Source organism: Anomaloglossus baeobatrachus, chromosome 6, assembly GCF_048569485.1.
Source record: "Anomaloglossus baeobatrachus isolate aAnoBae1 chromosome 6, aAnoBae1.hap1, whole genome shotgun sequence".
NCBI lineage: Eukaryota > Metazoa > Chordata > Amphibia > Anura > Aromobatidae > Anomaloglossus > Anomaloglossus baeobatrachus.
In genome coordinates, this window is record NC_134358.1 from 305393187 (window position 1) to 305408759 (window position 15573).

General features: G+C 42.8%; 1 protein-coding gene across 1 annotated transcript in view; it reads right to left on the reverse strand.

Moving 5' to 3' along the window:
• LOC142243896 (NFX1-type zinc finger-containing protein 1-like) overlaps nt 1-15573 on the reverse strand; it is a 285549-nt gene that overhangs the window by 166279 nt on the left and 103697 nt on the right. The window contains exons 8-9 of the mRNA XM_075316093.1: nt 13804-13965; nt 9052-9258 (exon numbers count right to left, since the gene is read on the reverse strand). Of these exons, the coding sequence (XP_075172208.1) occupies nt 9052-9258; nt 13804-13965 (369 nt within the window). The remainder of the gene's footprint in view (nt 1-9051; nt 9259-13803; nt 13966-15573) is intronic.

A 15573-nucleotide genomic window follows, 5' to 3' on the forward strand; every position in this document is an offset into this window, starting at 1 on the left:
CCAGAAAAGAGTCCCTACTATGTTGCATTATTAAATGGTGAACTAGCGGTTCAGAAGCAGATTTCTACCGATTATATCCAGAGGGAGAAACTGCAATTATCATCTGAAGGGGTGTCCACAGCTCCTTTCCTTACAATAGGCTCCTTACTGCAGAGATTAATATGTAACACTGCTAAAGCTGCAACATCGAAACACTAAGATGGGTGTTTCAGGATCAGAATACTGATGACATTAGTATAGCCTAGCCATATAAGATTGGTGTCCAAGTTTCATCAGCACCAATGATAAGCTCTGTGAAGGGGCAGCAGTCCTCATGTTATCACCTCAGCCTCTCTAATGTTTACAGAGCTGTTCTACCTCCATATAGTTACTAACGGTAGCATTGCAATATATAGTCCTATATATTCATCACAATGAAAGCAAGATCAGCAGGAATCTGACATTGATGACCTTACAGTACCTTGTAAACTATTAACCCCCCCCCCCCCCCCCGGCATTTTTTATCTTTTGCTACCTCGCAACCAGGAACTTTACAGGGTTTTCTAAGAGTTTGCATCAGTTCCTGTTAAGAACTTGCCTACAAATGTGAAGATGTGGCTTTCATCTTATTATGAAGCAAACAACAAATAGGACAAAATAACTGAAAACGTCAGTATGCATACCTATTCACCCCAATACAATCAGTGCTTTATAACATCTCCTTTTGTGGCAATTACAGCTGAAAGTCGCTTTGGATAAGGCTCTATGAGCTTTCCACATCTTGTCAATCGGATTTTTGGAGATTCCTCAAGGCAAAACTACTCCAGCTCCTTCAAGTTAGATGGTTTCCACTAATGAACAGCAATCTTCAAGTCTAACCACAGATTCTCAATTGTATTAAGGTCTGGGCTTTGACTAGACTACTCCAATATATTTATATGTTTTCACTTAAACCACTCAAGTGTTGCTGTAGCAGTATGCTTTGGGTACTTGTCTTGTTGGCAGTTGAACCTCCAACCAAGTCACAAATCACTGATAGACTGAAACAGGTTTTGCTCAAGAATATCAGTATATTTTGCACCATCCATCTCCCCCTTGAATCAAACAATTTTCCCAGTTGCTGCTGCCGAAAAACCTCCCCATAGCATGATGCTGCCACCATGTATCACCATAGAGATTTTGTTTTTGGGGTGATTAGCTGTGTTGCTTTGGTGGCATACATAATGTTTACCTTGGTGGCCAAAAAGTTAAATTTTGATCTCATCTGACCACAGCACCTTCCTCCATACATTTGGGGAGTCTCCTACATGTCTTTTGGCAAAACAAAATTAATCCTTTCAAGTTTTGGCTGTAAGTAAAGGCTTTTTTCTTGCCTCTGTTCCATAAAGGCCAGAGCAATAGAGTGTAAAGCCTGCTTTACACGGGACGACCGATCGTGTGATTTCATGATCGATTGTACCCGCCCCCGTCATTTGTGCGTCACAGGCAAATCACTGCCCGTCTCGCACAAAGTCGTGAAACCCCCGTCACACATACTTACCTGTTGAGCGACCTCGCTGTGAGCGGCGAACGTCCCCTTCCTGAATGGGGAGGGACTTTCGGCGTCACAGCGACGTCATACAGCCGTGGGACGCAGGTAAGCAGAGTTCATCGCTCCCGTGGTGTCACACGGAGTGACATGTGACACCAACGACATGCCGTTGCGTGTGACACCAACGAGCGTCCGTTAACGATGGAAAATTCTCACCAAATCATCCATCGTTGACACGTCGTTCATTTTCAAAAAATCGTTGATTGTTGAGGACGCAGGTTGTTCGTCGTTCCCAAGGCAGCACACATCGCTATGTGTGACACCTCGGGAACGATGAACTACAGCTTACCTGTGGCCGCCGGCAATGAGGAAGGAAGGAGGTGGGCGGGATGTTACGGTCGCTTATCTCCGCCCCTCCGCTTCTATTGGGCGGCCGCTTAGTGACACCGCTGTGACGCCGCACGAACCGCCCCCCTTAGAAAGGAGGCAGTTTTCCGGCCACAGCGACGTCACTAGGCAGTTAAGTCCGTGTGACGGCTCCTAACGATATTGTGCACCACGGGCAGCGATTTGCCAGTGACGCACAAACGACGGGGGCGAGTACGCTCGCTAGCGATATCGCGTGTAAAGGGGGCTGCGTGTAAAGCCCCCTTAAGGGGACCTGCGGTCAGTACCAGCCTTCCTTGGGTGACCAGTTTCCAGCTTACTGTGGGCGGGGTGGTGCAGACCGGTCGGATAGGTGTCTCCGTTCTCCGGTGCCGGCGCCTCCTCTTTCGGCCATCTTTGTCCTCCTAATTCTGAAGCCTGGGTGCATGACACGTCTTACGTCATGTACACTAGCCGGCATTGAGGTCTTGTGCAAGCGTAGTACAATACTTTGATCTGGCTTGCTCAGGGCAGATCAAAGTGCACCTTTGTCTGGGCTCAGGGGTTTTTGTGGGCAGTCCTCTCTTGGCAGGTTTGTTGTGGTTCCATGTTCTTTCCATTTGATGATAATGGATTTGATGGTGCTCCGGAGGATCATCAGAGATTAGGATATTTAGTTTTAGAACTCAACCTTGACTTATATTTCTGAACAACTTTATCTTTGACTTTTTTGGAGATCTCCTTGGTCTTCTTGATGTTGTTTGGTTAGTGGCGCCTCTTGATTAATCTTGTTGCAGCCTCTGTGGCCTTTCAGAAAAGGTGACTATATACTGACAGACCCAGGGACACTTAGATTGCACACAGGTGGACTTCCTGTCAGTAAGCATGTGACTTATGAAGGTAACTGCCTTCACCTCAAATTTTTAGGGTCTTCATAGCAAAAGGGGTTAATACATATGCACATGGCAATTTTTATTTATTTTATCCCATAAATGTCATTTTTGCCTATGTTTTTCTCACTTCACTTTTCCAACTTACACTAGTTTGTGCTGATGCATCACACAAAATCAGAGTACAAAAATATGTAAACACAAGTTGTAATGTAACAAAATAAGTAAAAAGCCAAGGGGGTGAATACTTTCACAAGCCACCTTTAAGTGACAGAATTCTAATATCATTATGTCCATGATTACTTTATGGAAGTTGACAGAAGAACATGAACAATTAAGGGTACTTTACACGCTGCTATATCAGTACCGATATCACTAGCGAGCGTACCCGCCCCCGTCGGTTGTGCGTCACGGGCAAATCGCTGTCCATTGTGCACAACATCGCTAACACCCGTCACACGGACTTACCTTCCCTGCGACATCGCTCTGGCCGGCGAACCGCCTCCTTTCTAAGGGGGCGGTTAGTGCGGCGTCACAGCGACGTCACACGGCAGCCGTCCAATAGCAGAGGAGGGGCGAAGATGAGTGGCTGGAACATGCCGCCCACCTGCTTCCTTCCGCATTGCCGGTGTACGCAGGTAAGGAGATGTTCCTTGTTCCTGCGGTGACACATGCAGCGATGTGCGCTGCCGCAGGAACGACGAACAACATCGTACCTGCAGCAGAAACGATATTAAGGAAATGAACGACGTGTCAACGAGCAACGATTTTTCACGTTTTTGCGTTCGTTGATTGTCACTCATTGGTGTCACACGCTGTGATGTCGCTAACTGCGCCGGATGTGCGTCACTAACGACGTGAGCCCGACGATATATCGTTAGCGATGTCGCAGCGTGTAAAGTACCTTTTAGTTATAAGCATGCATTGCACATTGTGGTCAACAGTTGGAAGTTACTCAGAAAAACAAAGTTAATGCTGTTTATAGCATTTATACAATTATATGTTAATACCGATCAAATGACAGTCTTTGTCTTAGTAAATCAACAACTAAGCGCAATGTTGCATATTCTCAAAAAACTTAATTACTACCTATTTTATACTATTATGAACAAAGAGAAAAGAAGAAAAATGGCACAGAGACGTAATGCAAAAAATATTAAATTTTATTCACACCAATATACAAAGATGTAAGATAGCAAATGGTCGTAAAAAGGGCGAGGAACCTTGGAGATCTTCTCGTCAATAGTCACTACATCCCCCCCGTCTTAATCCATTTTGCTCCGGTGGTCCGATTCGTGGTTGCTATCCATGTGGCCATTGCGTGGCATGCCCTAATATCTTACGGACCTCTTCTTTTGTTTGTTCTAAGGGGAAGAGGACATTCTCCATTGACCAACGTATCACGTGTGCGTCTACGCACGTGGTATATTATGCGACCTGTCCGTGCTCCCTGATTTATATCGGTCTCACTTCACGCGAGTTGCGCGTACGAGTCAGGGAGCACGTCAGGGACATAACTGCAGCTGCGTCCGTGGAGGATGTTTCTCTTCTTAAAACCCTTCCCCGTCATTTCCGTAAATTTCACGGCTGTGATGCGAGGTCCTTAAGCGTACGTGGCATAGATATAATTCACGCGGGTGTTCGGGAAGGCAATCTGCGCAAGACTCTCGCACAGCGGGAGTCCAGGTGGATTGTCTCCCTCAACACTTTGGTCCCCCATGGTCTCAACGAGACAGTCAGCTACTCCCCATTTTTGTAGAGATCACGCATTTTCCACCTCCACACCTTTGTGTGGTGCATTTGGACCTCTTCCTGACGGTCCCTTTTCCCCTTCCCCTCCCTTTTACTGGTACATGTTGTTACATGGACCGCCTTTTCTTGTGCATTGGTCCATGCCGTTGGACTTCCAAGGGGCACAATTCCATATGAACACAATTAGTCTTTTACATTGTTTTTAATCTTTATCTGGTTTTTGTTTTTACTCATTTTTTCTTTCTTTATTTTTGTGCATGTTTTTTATATAGGTATTAGGTTGCTGTGGATTCGTATCTCCTTCATCTCTTCTCCATTTTTCTTTCATTGGTGGACAACTTGGATAGTGCAGAATGCCCGGATCGAAATATATTGGAAATCTGCATTCATTATTTTGCACATTTGTCTGTGTCTTTATCAAGGTATCTGTGCTATCCATCTGTTATATAAACTCACCCCCTTTTTCATTTTATTTTTCATTTTTTATTTTTCATTTATTTTTTCTTCATGCAATTTAATGTGCCTTATTGATTTATGTATTTCTATGTGCCATCATAATTGTTATATATTCTCCTCACTTTCCTTTCTATTATATCTGGTGTCCTTGCGCGTCTGCCGGTTTGCCGACTGCTGGCGTGGTGTTGCTTGGCCGTGTCCGCCTTGTGCGCATGCGCGGGAGTCATGGAGACGTCCGTTCTCCCGCGCATGCGCACTATTTCCGGCGGTCTCGGCCCGCTCCGCCCGCTGGCCTCGACTTCCGGCGCATGCGCAGTTCCGGACACTGTTCCCATCTGATTGAAAACATATGTGCTGACCCTTTATATAGTGGTCAGCCTCACTCCACTTTTCACTTCCCTCGTAAAAGCGTCCAGGCGAAACAGCTGTTGGGACCGTCCTCCTGCCGCCACCTTCCTCCACTCCTTCAGGTATTACTTGGTTTTTCATTCCCATTTACCAGCCATGCTTTACATAGCGTGTTAGCTCTTTTTGCTGGCATATCTCTATCATTTCTTTCTTCTGTCCATTTACCGTTCATACTTGCCTTCTTTCTACTGCCGTTGCCCGGTATCCTCTGCCCTGGGTTTACACTTCGGCACCGCTTCCTTTTCTCCACCTCTCTTTGGCTCCACGACTAGTCTGGGCATTGGGACTTAATTTCTTTTATTGGCCGCTATTGTGCTAATTGGCACCTCTCGGCTCCACGACTATATTTGTCTATCATACTTACCATTCCAGTCTCCTCTCCTTGCTCCACGACTAGCCCTTTCTACACTAGGGACCGTTCTAGGTACCTTCTTTCCTCTGTCCGTTCATACCTCCCCGTACAGGGGTTTGGGTTGTAATTTGTCCTTAACCAACTGTTTACACTTGCCTTCTCTTCACTGCCGTTGCCCGGTACTCTCTGCCCTGGGATTACACCTCGGCATCGTCCCCTTTTTCTCTACTTCTCTTTTGCTCCACGACTAGTCTGGGCATTGGGACTTGATTTCTTTTATTGGCCGCTATTGTGCTACTTGGCACCTCTCGGCTCCACGACTATATTTGTCTATTATATTTACCATTTCAGTCTCCTCTCTTTGCCCTACGACTAGTCCTTTTCACAATACTTTCTTGCACCTTTTTTTAATGACTACTGTTTACTCGTTACGTTCAGGTGTACCACTGTCAGTCCTCACCATCTACAATTATTCAATTGTTTTCACCATGGACTGCCACTGATACACCTGTTCTCTCTCCTTTCATCATTATTTCCTTCTCACCATTTGATTGGTGCTCTTCCCCAGCCCTTGTCCAGTCATTCAATTCCTGACTACAATTATTTGTGGAGGGAGCTCTGGTTATTTACTACCTTTTGAGGCTCAGGGGCTCTTTCTTGGACCTACATATTTTGGTGATATACCACCTTTAAACACCAGTTTTAACATCATTCTTGGGCCCTTTTCCTCCCCTCTAGGTTTTCTCTATAGCGGCGGTTAGGACTGTTTTTATACTTTTTGTGTTCTACATACACTTGCATCCATTGCCCTTAGGTGACTTCATCCCCCCTCTTCCTCAATTTTTTGTCTAAATTGACAATATATAACAAAATTTTTACGACCATTTGCTATCTTACATCTTTGTATATTGGTGTGAATAAAATTTAATATTTTTTGCATTACGTCTCTGTGCCATTTTTCTTCTTTTCTCTTTGTTCATAATGTTTTTTGAAGTAGGCACCTTTCCTGTGGGAACCTCAGGTTTGTTTCCCTCAGTGAACACATATTTATAGCCATGCAATTGTTGTTTACTATTTTATACTATAAGTTTCTTTCCCTTTTCAGTGCTGATATGCTAGCAAATAAGTAATACCCGATATTGTTGTGCCACTCCAACTGCACTATGAGCAGCAAAATTTCATTATATAAATTTTCACTTGGCAATCAGAAAATATTGTTTTATTTTAAAGCATCACTCCAGCGGGGATTTTTTTTTGGTGGTGCACTCAGGAAGTGGTGTTTTAAATACAGTCCCCTGCATCTACCCTTATAGTCACCCTCATCTGTAATCCGTGCAGATCCTGTCATTCTTCTCCAGTTTGTAACCTCCCAGCTGCTCCAGTGATTCATGGAGCGAGCAAGAAGTCACAACTCAATATTAGTCTATGAGAGCTTTGTTCTGGTTCTCATAGACTTGCAGTGACAGTTTGTGACATAACTTCTGACTTCCGGCCATATAGAAGTTGTGATCACAAGATGGCACCACGGGACTGGAGCGATTCTGAAAACAGATGTACAGTCATATGAAAAAGTTTGGGCGCCCCTATTAATCATAACCTTTTGTCTTTATAACAATCTGGGTTTTTGCAACAGCTATTTCAGTTTCATATATCTAATAACTGATGGACTCAGTAATATTTCTGGATTGAAATGAGGTTTATTGTACTAACAGAAAATGTGCAATCTGCATTTAAACAAAATTTGACCGGTGCAAAAGTATGGGCACCTCAACATAAAAGTGACATTAATATTTTGTAGTTCCTCCTTTTGCAAAAATAACAGCCTCTAGTCACTTCCTGTAGCTTTTAATGAGTTCCTGGATCCTGGATGAAGGTATATTTGACCATTCCTGTTTACAAAACAATTCCAGTTCAGTTAAGTTTGATGGTCGCCGAGCATGGACAGCACGCTTCAAATCATCCCACAGATGTTCAATGATATTCAGGTCTGGGGATGGGATGGCCATTCCAGAACATTGTAATTGTTCCTCTGCATGAATGCCTGAGTAGATTTGGAGCGGTGTTTTGGATCATTGTCTTGCTGAAATATCTATCCCCTGTGTAACTTCAACTTCGCCACTGATTCTTGCACATTATTGTCAAGAATCTGCTGATACTGAGTTGAATCCATGAGACCCTCAACTTTAACAAGATTCCCGGTGCCGGCATTGGCCACACAGCCCCAAAGCATGATGGAACCTCCACCAAATTTTACTGTGGGTAACAAGTGCTTTTCTTATAATGCCGTGTTTTTTTGCCTCCATGCATAACGCCTTTTTGTATGACCAAACAACTCAATCTTTGTTTCATCAGTCCACAGGACCTTCTTTCAAAATGTAACTGGCTTGTCCAAATGTGCTTTTGCATACCTCAGGCGACTCTGTTTGTGGCGTGCTTGCAGAAACGGCTTCTTTTGCATCACTCTCCCATACAGCTTCTCCTTGTGCAAAGTGCGCTGTATTGTTAACCGATGCACATTGACACCATCTGCAGCAAGATGATGCTGCAGGTCTTTGGAGGTGGTCTGTGGATTGTCCTTGACTGTTCTCACCATTCTTCTTCTCTGCCTTTCTAATATTTTTCTTGGCCTGCCACTTCTGGGCTTAACAGGAACTGTACCTGTGTTCTTCCATTTCCTTACTATGTTCCTCACAGTGGGAAACTGACAGTTTAAATCTCTGAGACAACTTTTTGTATCCTTCCCCTGAACAACTATGTTGAATAATCTTTGTTTTCAGATCCTTTGAGAGTTGTTTTGAGGAGCCCATGATGCCACTCTTCATAGGAGATTCAAATAGGAGAACAACTTGCAAGTGGCCACCTTAAATACCTTTTCTCATGATTGGATACCCCTGCCTATGAAGTTCAAAGCTCATTGAGGTTACAAAACCAATTTAGTGCTTTAGTAAGTCAGTGAACAGTAGTTAGGAGTGTTCAAATCAAGAAAATTGATAAGGGTGTCCATACTTTTGCACCAGTCAAATTTTGTTTACATGCAGATTGCACATTTTCTGTTAGTACAATAAACCTCATTTCAATCCAGAAATATTACTGAGTCCATCAGTTATTAGATATATGAAACTGAAATAGCTGCTGCAAAAACCCAATTGTTATAAAGAAAAAAGGTTAACATTAATGGGGGTGCCCAAACTTTTTCATATGGCAGTAAATGCTGGAGGGTGAGTATCCTACTACTGGCAGGGACCTTAGGCGAAAGTCACCACTCTAGCACTTTAAAAAAAACAGCAAAAACGTTTCTGCATATCTACATAACGTACCTTTCATCCCCATCCTAAACGATGCTGACAAGTTTTGGCTACCATATCTCAGAGGACTTTTGTGACGATTTGATAGACTCCCTGGTTGGCCATAATGCTGTTGCTGGCTTCTATGGCCTGATGTCTGACCTTGTGGACTCCCATTTCTTCTACCACCAGTTGTGTCATTCTGCTTTGTTCTATGTCTGTTATCTCCTTTAGCTGCACCTGAAAGATATATTATAGCACATTTTACATGTAACCATCGTCTTAATTTTTATTTCATAAATAGAGATGGGTGAGCACTAAAATGCTCGAGTGCGCAGTCCTTGAGTTGAGCAGGTCAGACGCTCTGAAAGGGCTCAACTAGAGTAAGGAGTATAATGGAAGTCAGTGATTGAGCAGTTCAGTTCTCTGCCCACATACAGCCAGTCATCAAAAGAGCATTTCCAAGGCAGGGAGGGTGTTGTTATTTTTTTCTTTTGATACAATACATCCAAAAATGTTGTTTCGACCCCATTGAGAGCCATTCAGAGACTGCAAATGGCTCTCCCAAGGGTGTCTGTGTGAGATGGTGAAAAAGCCCCCATTGTTCATGGCCAGAAATATGTACCCGGTTAAAGATGCGAATGGCAAGCCCCTGTACCACCTCACAAGCATAGTTTAAATGTACATATTCGTGTTGCATAAATGTGAACATTGTATTTATTGTAAGTAAATTTACCACCTCCTTGCTGTCTGTAAAGACATGATAATGCTTTATTAGGGACTAAAAATGTGGTTATTCAGCCATAAGAGGCCGCTGTTTCCCAGCACAGATGAAAGACTGCAATACATAACTCAAGATGGGGGCGGAGCTGATATAAAATGTACATCACAGGAAGTAAAGCAGCGGCCATCTTCGGAGCAGTGGACAGTTGGCAGTGACTAAACTAAACACAGAGACAGAGGACGTGCAGGACAGACTCAATAATATCTGCACATAAAAATGTATTATCTTGACCAGAGTCAGGACAGAGTGGAGTTGACCCTGTACCTATCCAAATCCTTACCAGATAAGAGAAAATTGCTGATAGGATGTTGCCGAGGAGTCAAGCCACAGTTACCAGCAGTATTGCTCACCTGTTGCAGAGGTTAGTCATCCATCTACGTACTTCAGCCGTATTGTTCAGAGGAGACCCGGGTCGTTAAGATAACTAAGGCCCAGTGCGCCATCGCAGTGGGTAACCATGCACGCACCTCACAACAGTTTGGCATCAAAAAGTTGAGACTGAGTCAGGGCCTGTAGCTAGTTTTGGTAGGCATTGTTACTGTGTCAGGCCGCAGTTACTGCCATGATGACCGTTTGGGATCACTGTTTCGACTACTACGTCATCTAACTCTTCGCCATTGAGGCTTCTGTGTGGACCACAATGATCTCGCCTAGGTGTTGCTAAGGCCTTACTTTTTGGCCATATTTGAGCTCATCCACGAGGGAGTTTGTGAAGAACATTATAAGTATATGCTATTTATTTATGTTTTTATACCTTGTTTCTGGCTAAGCAACCATTACATGTAGTCAGTTGTTTAGTCATTCCAGGTGAATCTCCGGAAGGCTTCTCAATTAAAGGAGTTGTCCGACAAACTTCAAAAATAATGTTAAGCTAATCTGTGCTGTATTGTCATATAAAACACCCCTACATTATTTTTTTTGTTTTCTAACTTTTGCTTCTCTTGAATTTATTTTAAGTTTGTAAGCTGTTGTGCTGTACCACAGGCGGCTTGTATTACACACCCATCCAATTGTTTCAGGTTCAAGGATATTAATAGGTAATTGGCGGTTGGCCTATCCAGGCATACCTGTAGGTAAGGTATAGTGTATATACTATAGCTGACCCATATTGTAAGGTGCCACGCTGTACAGCACAAGGGTCTCGGTCTCTTGGCTGAGTGTCTGTGGATTTTCCCTTAATGTTTTCCTTTATCCTAGTTTTGCTCTTATATATTGAAGTAGTTGATTGATCTAGTGTTGGAGCCGTTTATTTCCTGTTCGTGACTTTGCTGTCTTTGTCTGCCAGTACACTGACCAATTCTTGCAGAGAAAAAAGAAAATTTGCCCGATAAGATATAGCACAAAGTTGCTTTTTTTCATGTTTACTATTGATTTATAAAATAAAAAATTAAAACGACAGCTATGCTTTAATATATTTTCTTATCACAAACAAAACAAACGTTTTTTTAAATTTTCCATCCAGAACAATAAATACAAATATTCATGTAAAAAATTACCAGGCCTGGCTATATATTGCAGTGCAACTGTGCTAGAATGACGACCAGAGTCTTGCTTTGGACTACAGCTATAGCTTACTGCAAACATTTTTATTATAGCCCAGGCTGAAAATATACACAGTGCTCAGCATTAGTGAATACATCTCCTTTGAAAAGTAAGTTTTAATTAATGTCTCACAGAACACAACAATAATTTCCAAAATTTTGACGGGACCAAGTTTCATAGAACATTTTTTAACCCTTGACATGAAAGTAAGGTTAATAATATAACTCTCATTGCAAAATCTTAGGTTTTACTCAAATTAGTTAATCCAAAAATGAAAATATCCCACATCAAAACCAACTTCAAATAATATTTTGTATGATCTCCATAATTTTTAAAAACAGCACTAAGTCTTCTAGGCATGGAATGTACAAATTGGCGACATATTACAACATCAATCTTTTTCCATTCTTCAAGAACGACCTCTTGTAGAGTCTGAATGTTGGATGGAGAGTGCTGCTCAACTTGTCTCTTCAGTCTCCCCATAGGTGTTCAGGTGGATTCAGATTAGGAGACATACTTGGGCAGTGAATCACTTTTACCCTGTTCTTCAGAAATGCAAGAATAGCTGTAAGAGTGCAGTCATATTGCCAAAATACTTGCATGAGGATTGCATTGCAATCCTCAGACTGGCCATCTGCTCTCCTGAACTGAAATACATGCTCTCACACTCAGGACAGAAGAGTACATGGCCGAGCATTACAATGCGATTCTCGAACGAGTAATACGGCAGTCAGACTGCACCCAATACGTGTGTCTTGGATCATTGTCATTTTTCAAAAGTGAACAGCTACCAAAAGTACAGAGTGATGATAACATCTTCTTTTTCAATATACAGCAGTACATCTGTGAACTTATGATACTACCAATGAAATGTAGACACCTCCACTACCATGTTTCACTGTAGGCACCACACGTTTTTCTTTATACTCCACGCCTTTCTAATGTAATACAGTTTTGAAGCCATGAGTTCCAAAAACATTTATCTTAGTCTCATCACTCCAGTGTATAGACTCCCAGTAGTGCCCATATATTTCAGTATGGGCTTTGGCAAATTGTTGTTGGGCTTTTTTGTGAATGGGCTTTAGGAGAGACTACCTTCGTGGACAACACCCGTGCATGTCATTCACATATGAGTACCACATATTGAGTCACAGGAAACACACTGGTTTGGCTTTCTACTTCTTTAGCAAATTGCAGTGAACTTGTTTGTCAATTTTATTACCCTTCTCATCAAAAGATGTGCTCCTGCTTACCGTGTTTCCCCGAAAATATGACCTGACCCAAAAATTAGACCTAGCTGGAGTTTTCAGCGAGGCTTAAATATAAGACATCCCCTGAAAATAAGACCTAGTCGCGGTTCAATAATGAAGTGTCCATGCAGCGTTAAAAAAGTTAAAGAATCCTGCAGGACACTTCATTATAGAAAGCAGACACCCCCAAAATAAAGAAGAGAGAAGATCCCGCGATCATACTCACCAGATGCCGACCGGGAGCAGTGGAGCGCACCAAGGTCCTGCGGCTGAACACACACATCAGAACACATATACACACACACTACAGATCGCATCCACATACTCACATATCGCTTGCTTCTCTGTGCACGTAAGGACCTGCGACGCTGTGCACTGTGCAGTGAGCTTCTAGGACCTTGCATCACATGGCCGGAAGCACGTGGTATGTCCGGATGTTGTGAGTGTGTGCGCGCGATTGTACAGGTATGTGCGATTTTGTGAGTGTGTGTGAGTGTATGCGATCAGATGTGAGTGTGTGCTGTCTCATGTGTGAGTGTGTGTTCTGATGTGTGAGTGTCGGCAAGAGGCAGATAAGCACGGCGTGCAGCACACTGCCTGGAGCGCCCACCGGACATCACAGGGAGGTATGATGTGAAATCTGATGTGTGTGTGTATGTGTGTGTGCGTGTGTATACTATCTGATGTGTGTCTGTCAGTCAGATGCAGGGGAGGACAGAGTGCTGCACAGAGATCACAGGGAGGAATGATATGGAATCTGTTGTGTGTGTGTGTGTGTGTGTGTGTGTGTCTATATGAGTGCATGCTATCTGATGTGTGAGTGTGTGATCTGAAGTATGTGTGTCGGCCAGACGCAGGGGAGGCATGCAGCATACCTGCTGGGAGATCACGGGAGATCTGGGAGCAATGCAGACGCCCGTGGCTGGTAAGTATGACGATCCTGGGAAGGGGGAAGTTCTGCTTTTTATGGGGGGTAAACTTACCCCCAACCATGTCTCCTCGAGAATAAGACACCCCCTGTAAATAAGACCTAGTGCTTTTTTCGGGGCAAAAAAAATATAAGAAGGTGTCTTATTTTCGAGGAAACGGGGTAGGTGTTAAGTTCAGTAGTATGCCTTGATAACTCTGTGAGATAGTTGCGCCACTGGCTACAATGCCAGATTACCCTTTCCAACTTGGTTTGATGATTTTGATAATTCAGCTGCTCACCTGAAAACATTTGGCTGTGCTGGGCTGCTGTGGTATGATGTACCTCTGTTCCACCTCGGCACTCGGAATGTGCTCTTCCTCTTTGATTTTTATGTCCTTTGTTTTCCATACTTGAAATACCAGAAACGCCTCCAATTGCACCCAATAACTTAAATGGGTCATCTAAATGAAAATGTAATAAAAACAAGCAGTGTTACAGTCTTTGTCAGTCTAACTAGAGAGGCTACATGAAGAACATTTCAAATTGTTAATGCAAAAAATCTTATGATCACTTTGATCCTATTTAGGGAATTCTCTAACTGCATCACTCTGCTCCATTTGCTGCTTTGTTTTTGTGACACACCTTATATTACAATGATAGAGAAATATACAACACTCCGCTAAAAAATAGAGTATAGTGCTCGAGCAGGGGTCCAGTTCGTACAATGATGTGAAAATAAATGTGACACTCGAAGGACAGTGAATGAATGATTTTATTGGCAATCAAAGATAAAATCCTTACATTTTGGTCCTTAACCCCTTCAGCCCCCAGGCGCTTTCCGTTTCTTTTTTTTTATTCCCTTCTTACGAGAGCCATAACTTTTTTATTTTTCCATCAATCTTGCCATATGAGGGCTTGTTTTTTGCGGGATGAGTTGTACTTTTAAATGAAACCATACGTTTTACCATATAGTGTACTGGAAAACAGCAAAAAAAATCCAAGTGTGGAAAAACTGCAAAAAAAGTGTGATCGCACAATAGTTTTTGAGATATTTTATTCACCATGTTCACTATATGGTAAAACTGATGTGTTGTTGTGATGCCTGATCGGTGCGAGTTTGTAGACACCAAACATGTATAGGTTTACTTTTATATAAGGGGTTAAAAAAAAATCACAAGCTTGTCCAATAAAAGTGGCGTACATTTTGCGCCATTTTACAAAACCCGTGGCGTTCTCATTTTTTGGGATCTATGGCTCAGTGATGGCTTATTTTTTGCGTCTCGAGCTGACATTTTTCATGGTATCATTTTTGCGCAGATGCTACGTTTTGATTGCCTGTAATTGCATTTTGCGCAAAACTTGCGGCAACCAAAAAACGTAATTTTGGCGTTTGGAATTTTTTTGCTGCCATGCCATTTACCAATCAGATTAATTGATTTTATATTTTGATAGATCGGGCATTTCTGAACACTAATATGTGTATGTTTTATTTTTTTTTTAACCCTTTAATTTTCAATGGGGTGAAAGGGGGGTGATTTGAACTTTTAGGTTTTTGGGTTTTTTTATTTTTTAAAACTTAGGAGGAGGAGGGAGAGGAACACCAACGGCAGCCTGAGCAGTATGTCGATGCAGGAGGCCAGGATAACAAAAGAACCCAGAGAAATTAAAAGCGGTACAGAGACACTTTGCCTAGGGGGAGGGGGTGAGATCAATTACCCTAGGCTGACAAAAGAAGTGTCAGACCATCTGGCTGCAGATATACGGGAGGTACTAGCAGTCTCAGTGAAGGAGGCTATGGTGATGCTGCAGGAGGATGTGGATCATCATGACATGAGGCTAACAGAGGTAGAACAAAGAGTCTCTGATGCTGAAGAGAATCTGACAAGACTGGAGGGCAGATTTATGGAGCTAGATACTAATGCTCAGCTCATGAAGGATAAAACAGACAACCTTGAAAATAGGTCTATAAGGAATAACCTAAAGATGGTGGGCCTGCCAGAGTCAGTGATGGCAAGATATCTGGACTCAATCTGTGAAAAAGAATTACCCCAGGCTCTAGGTCTTCCCCA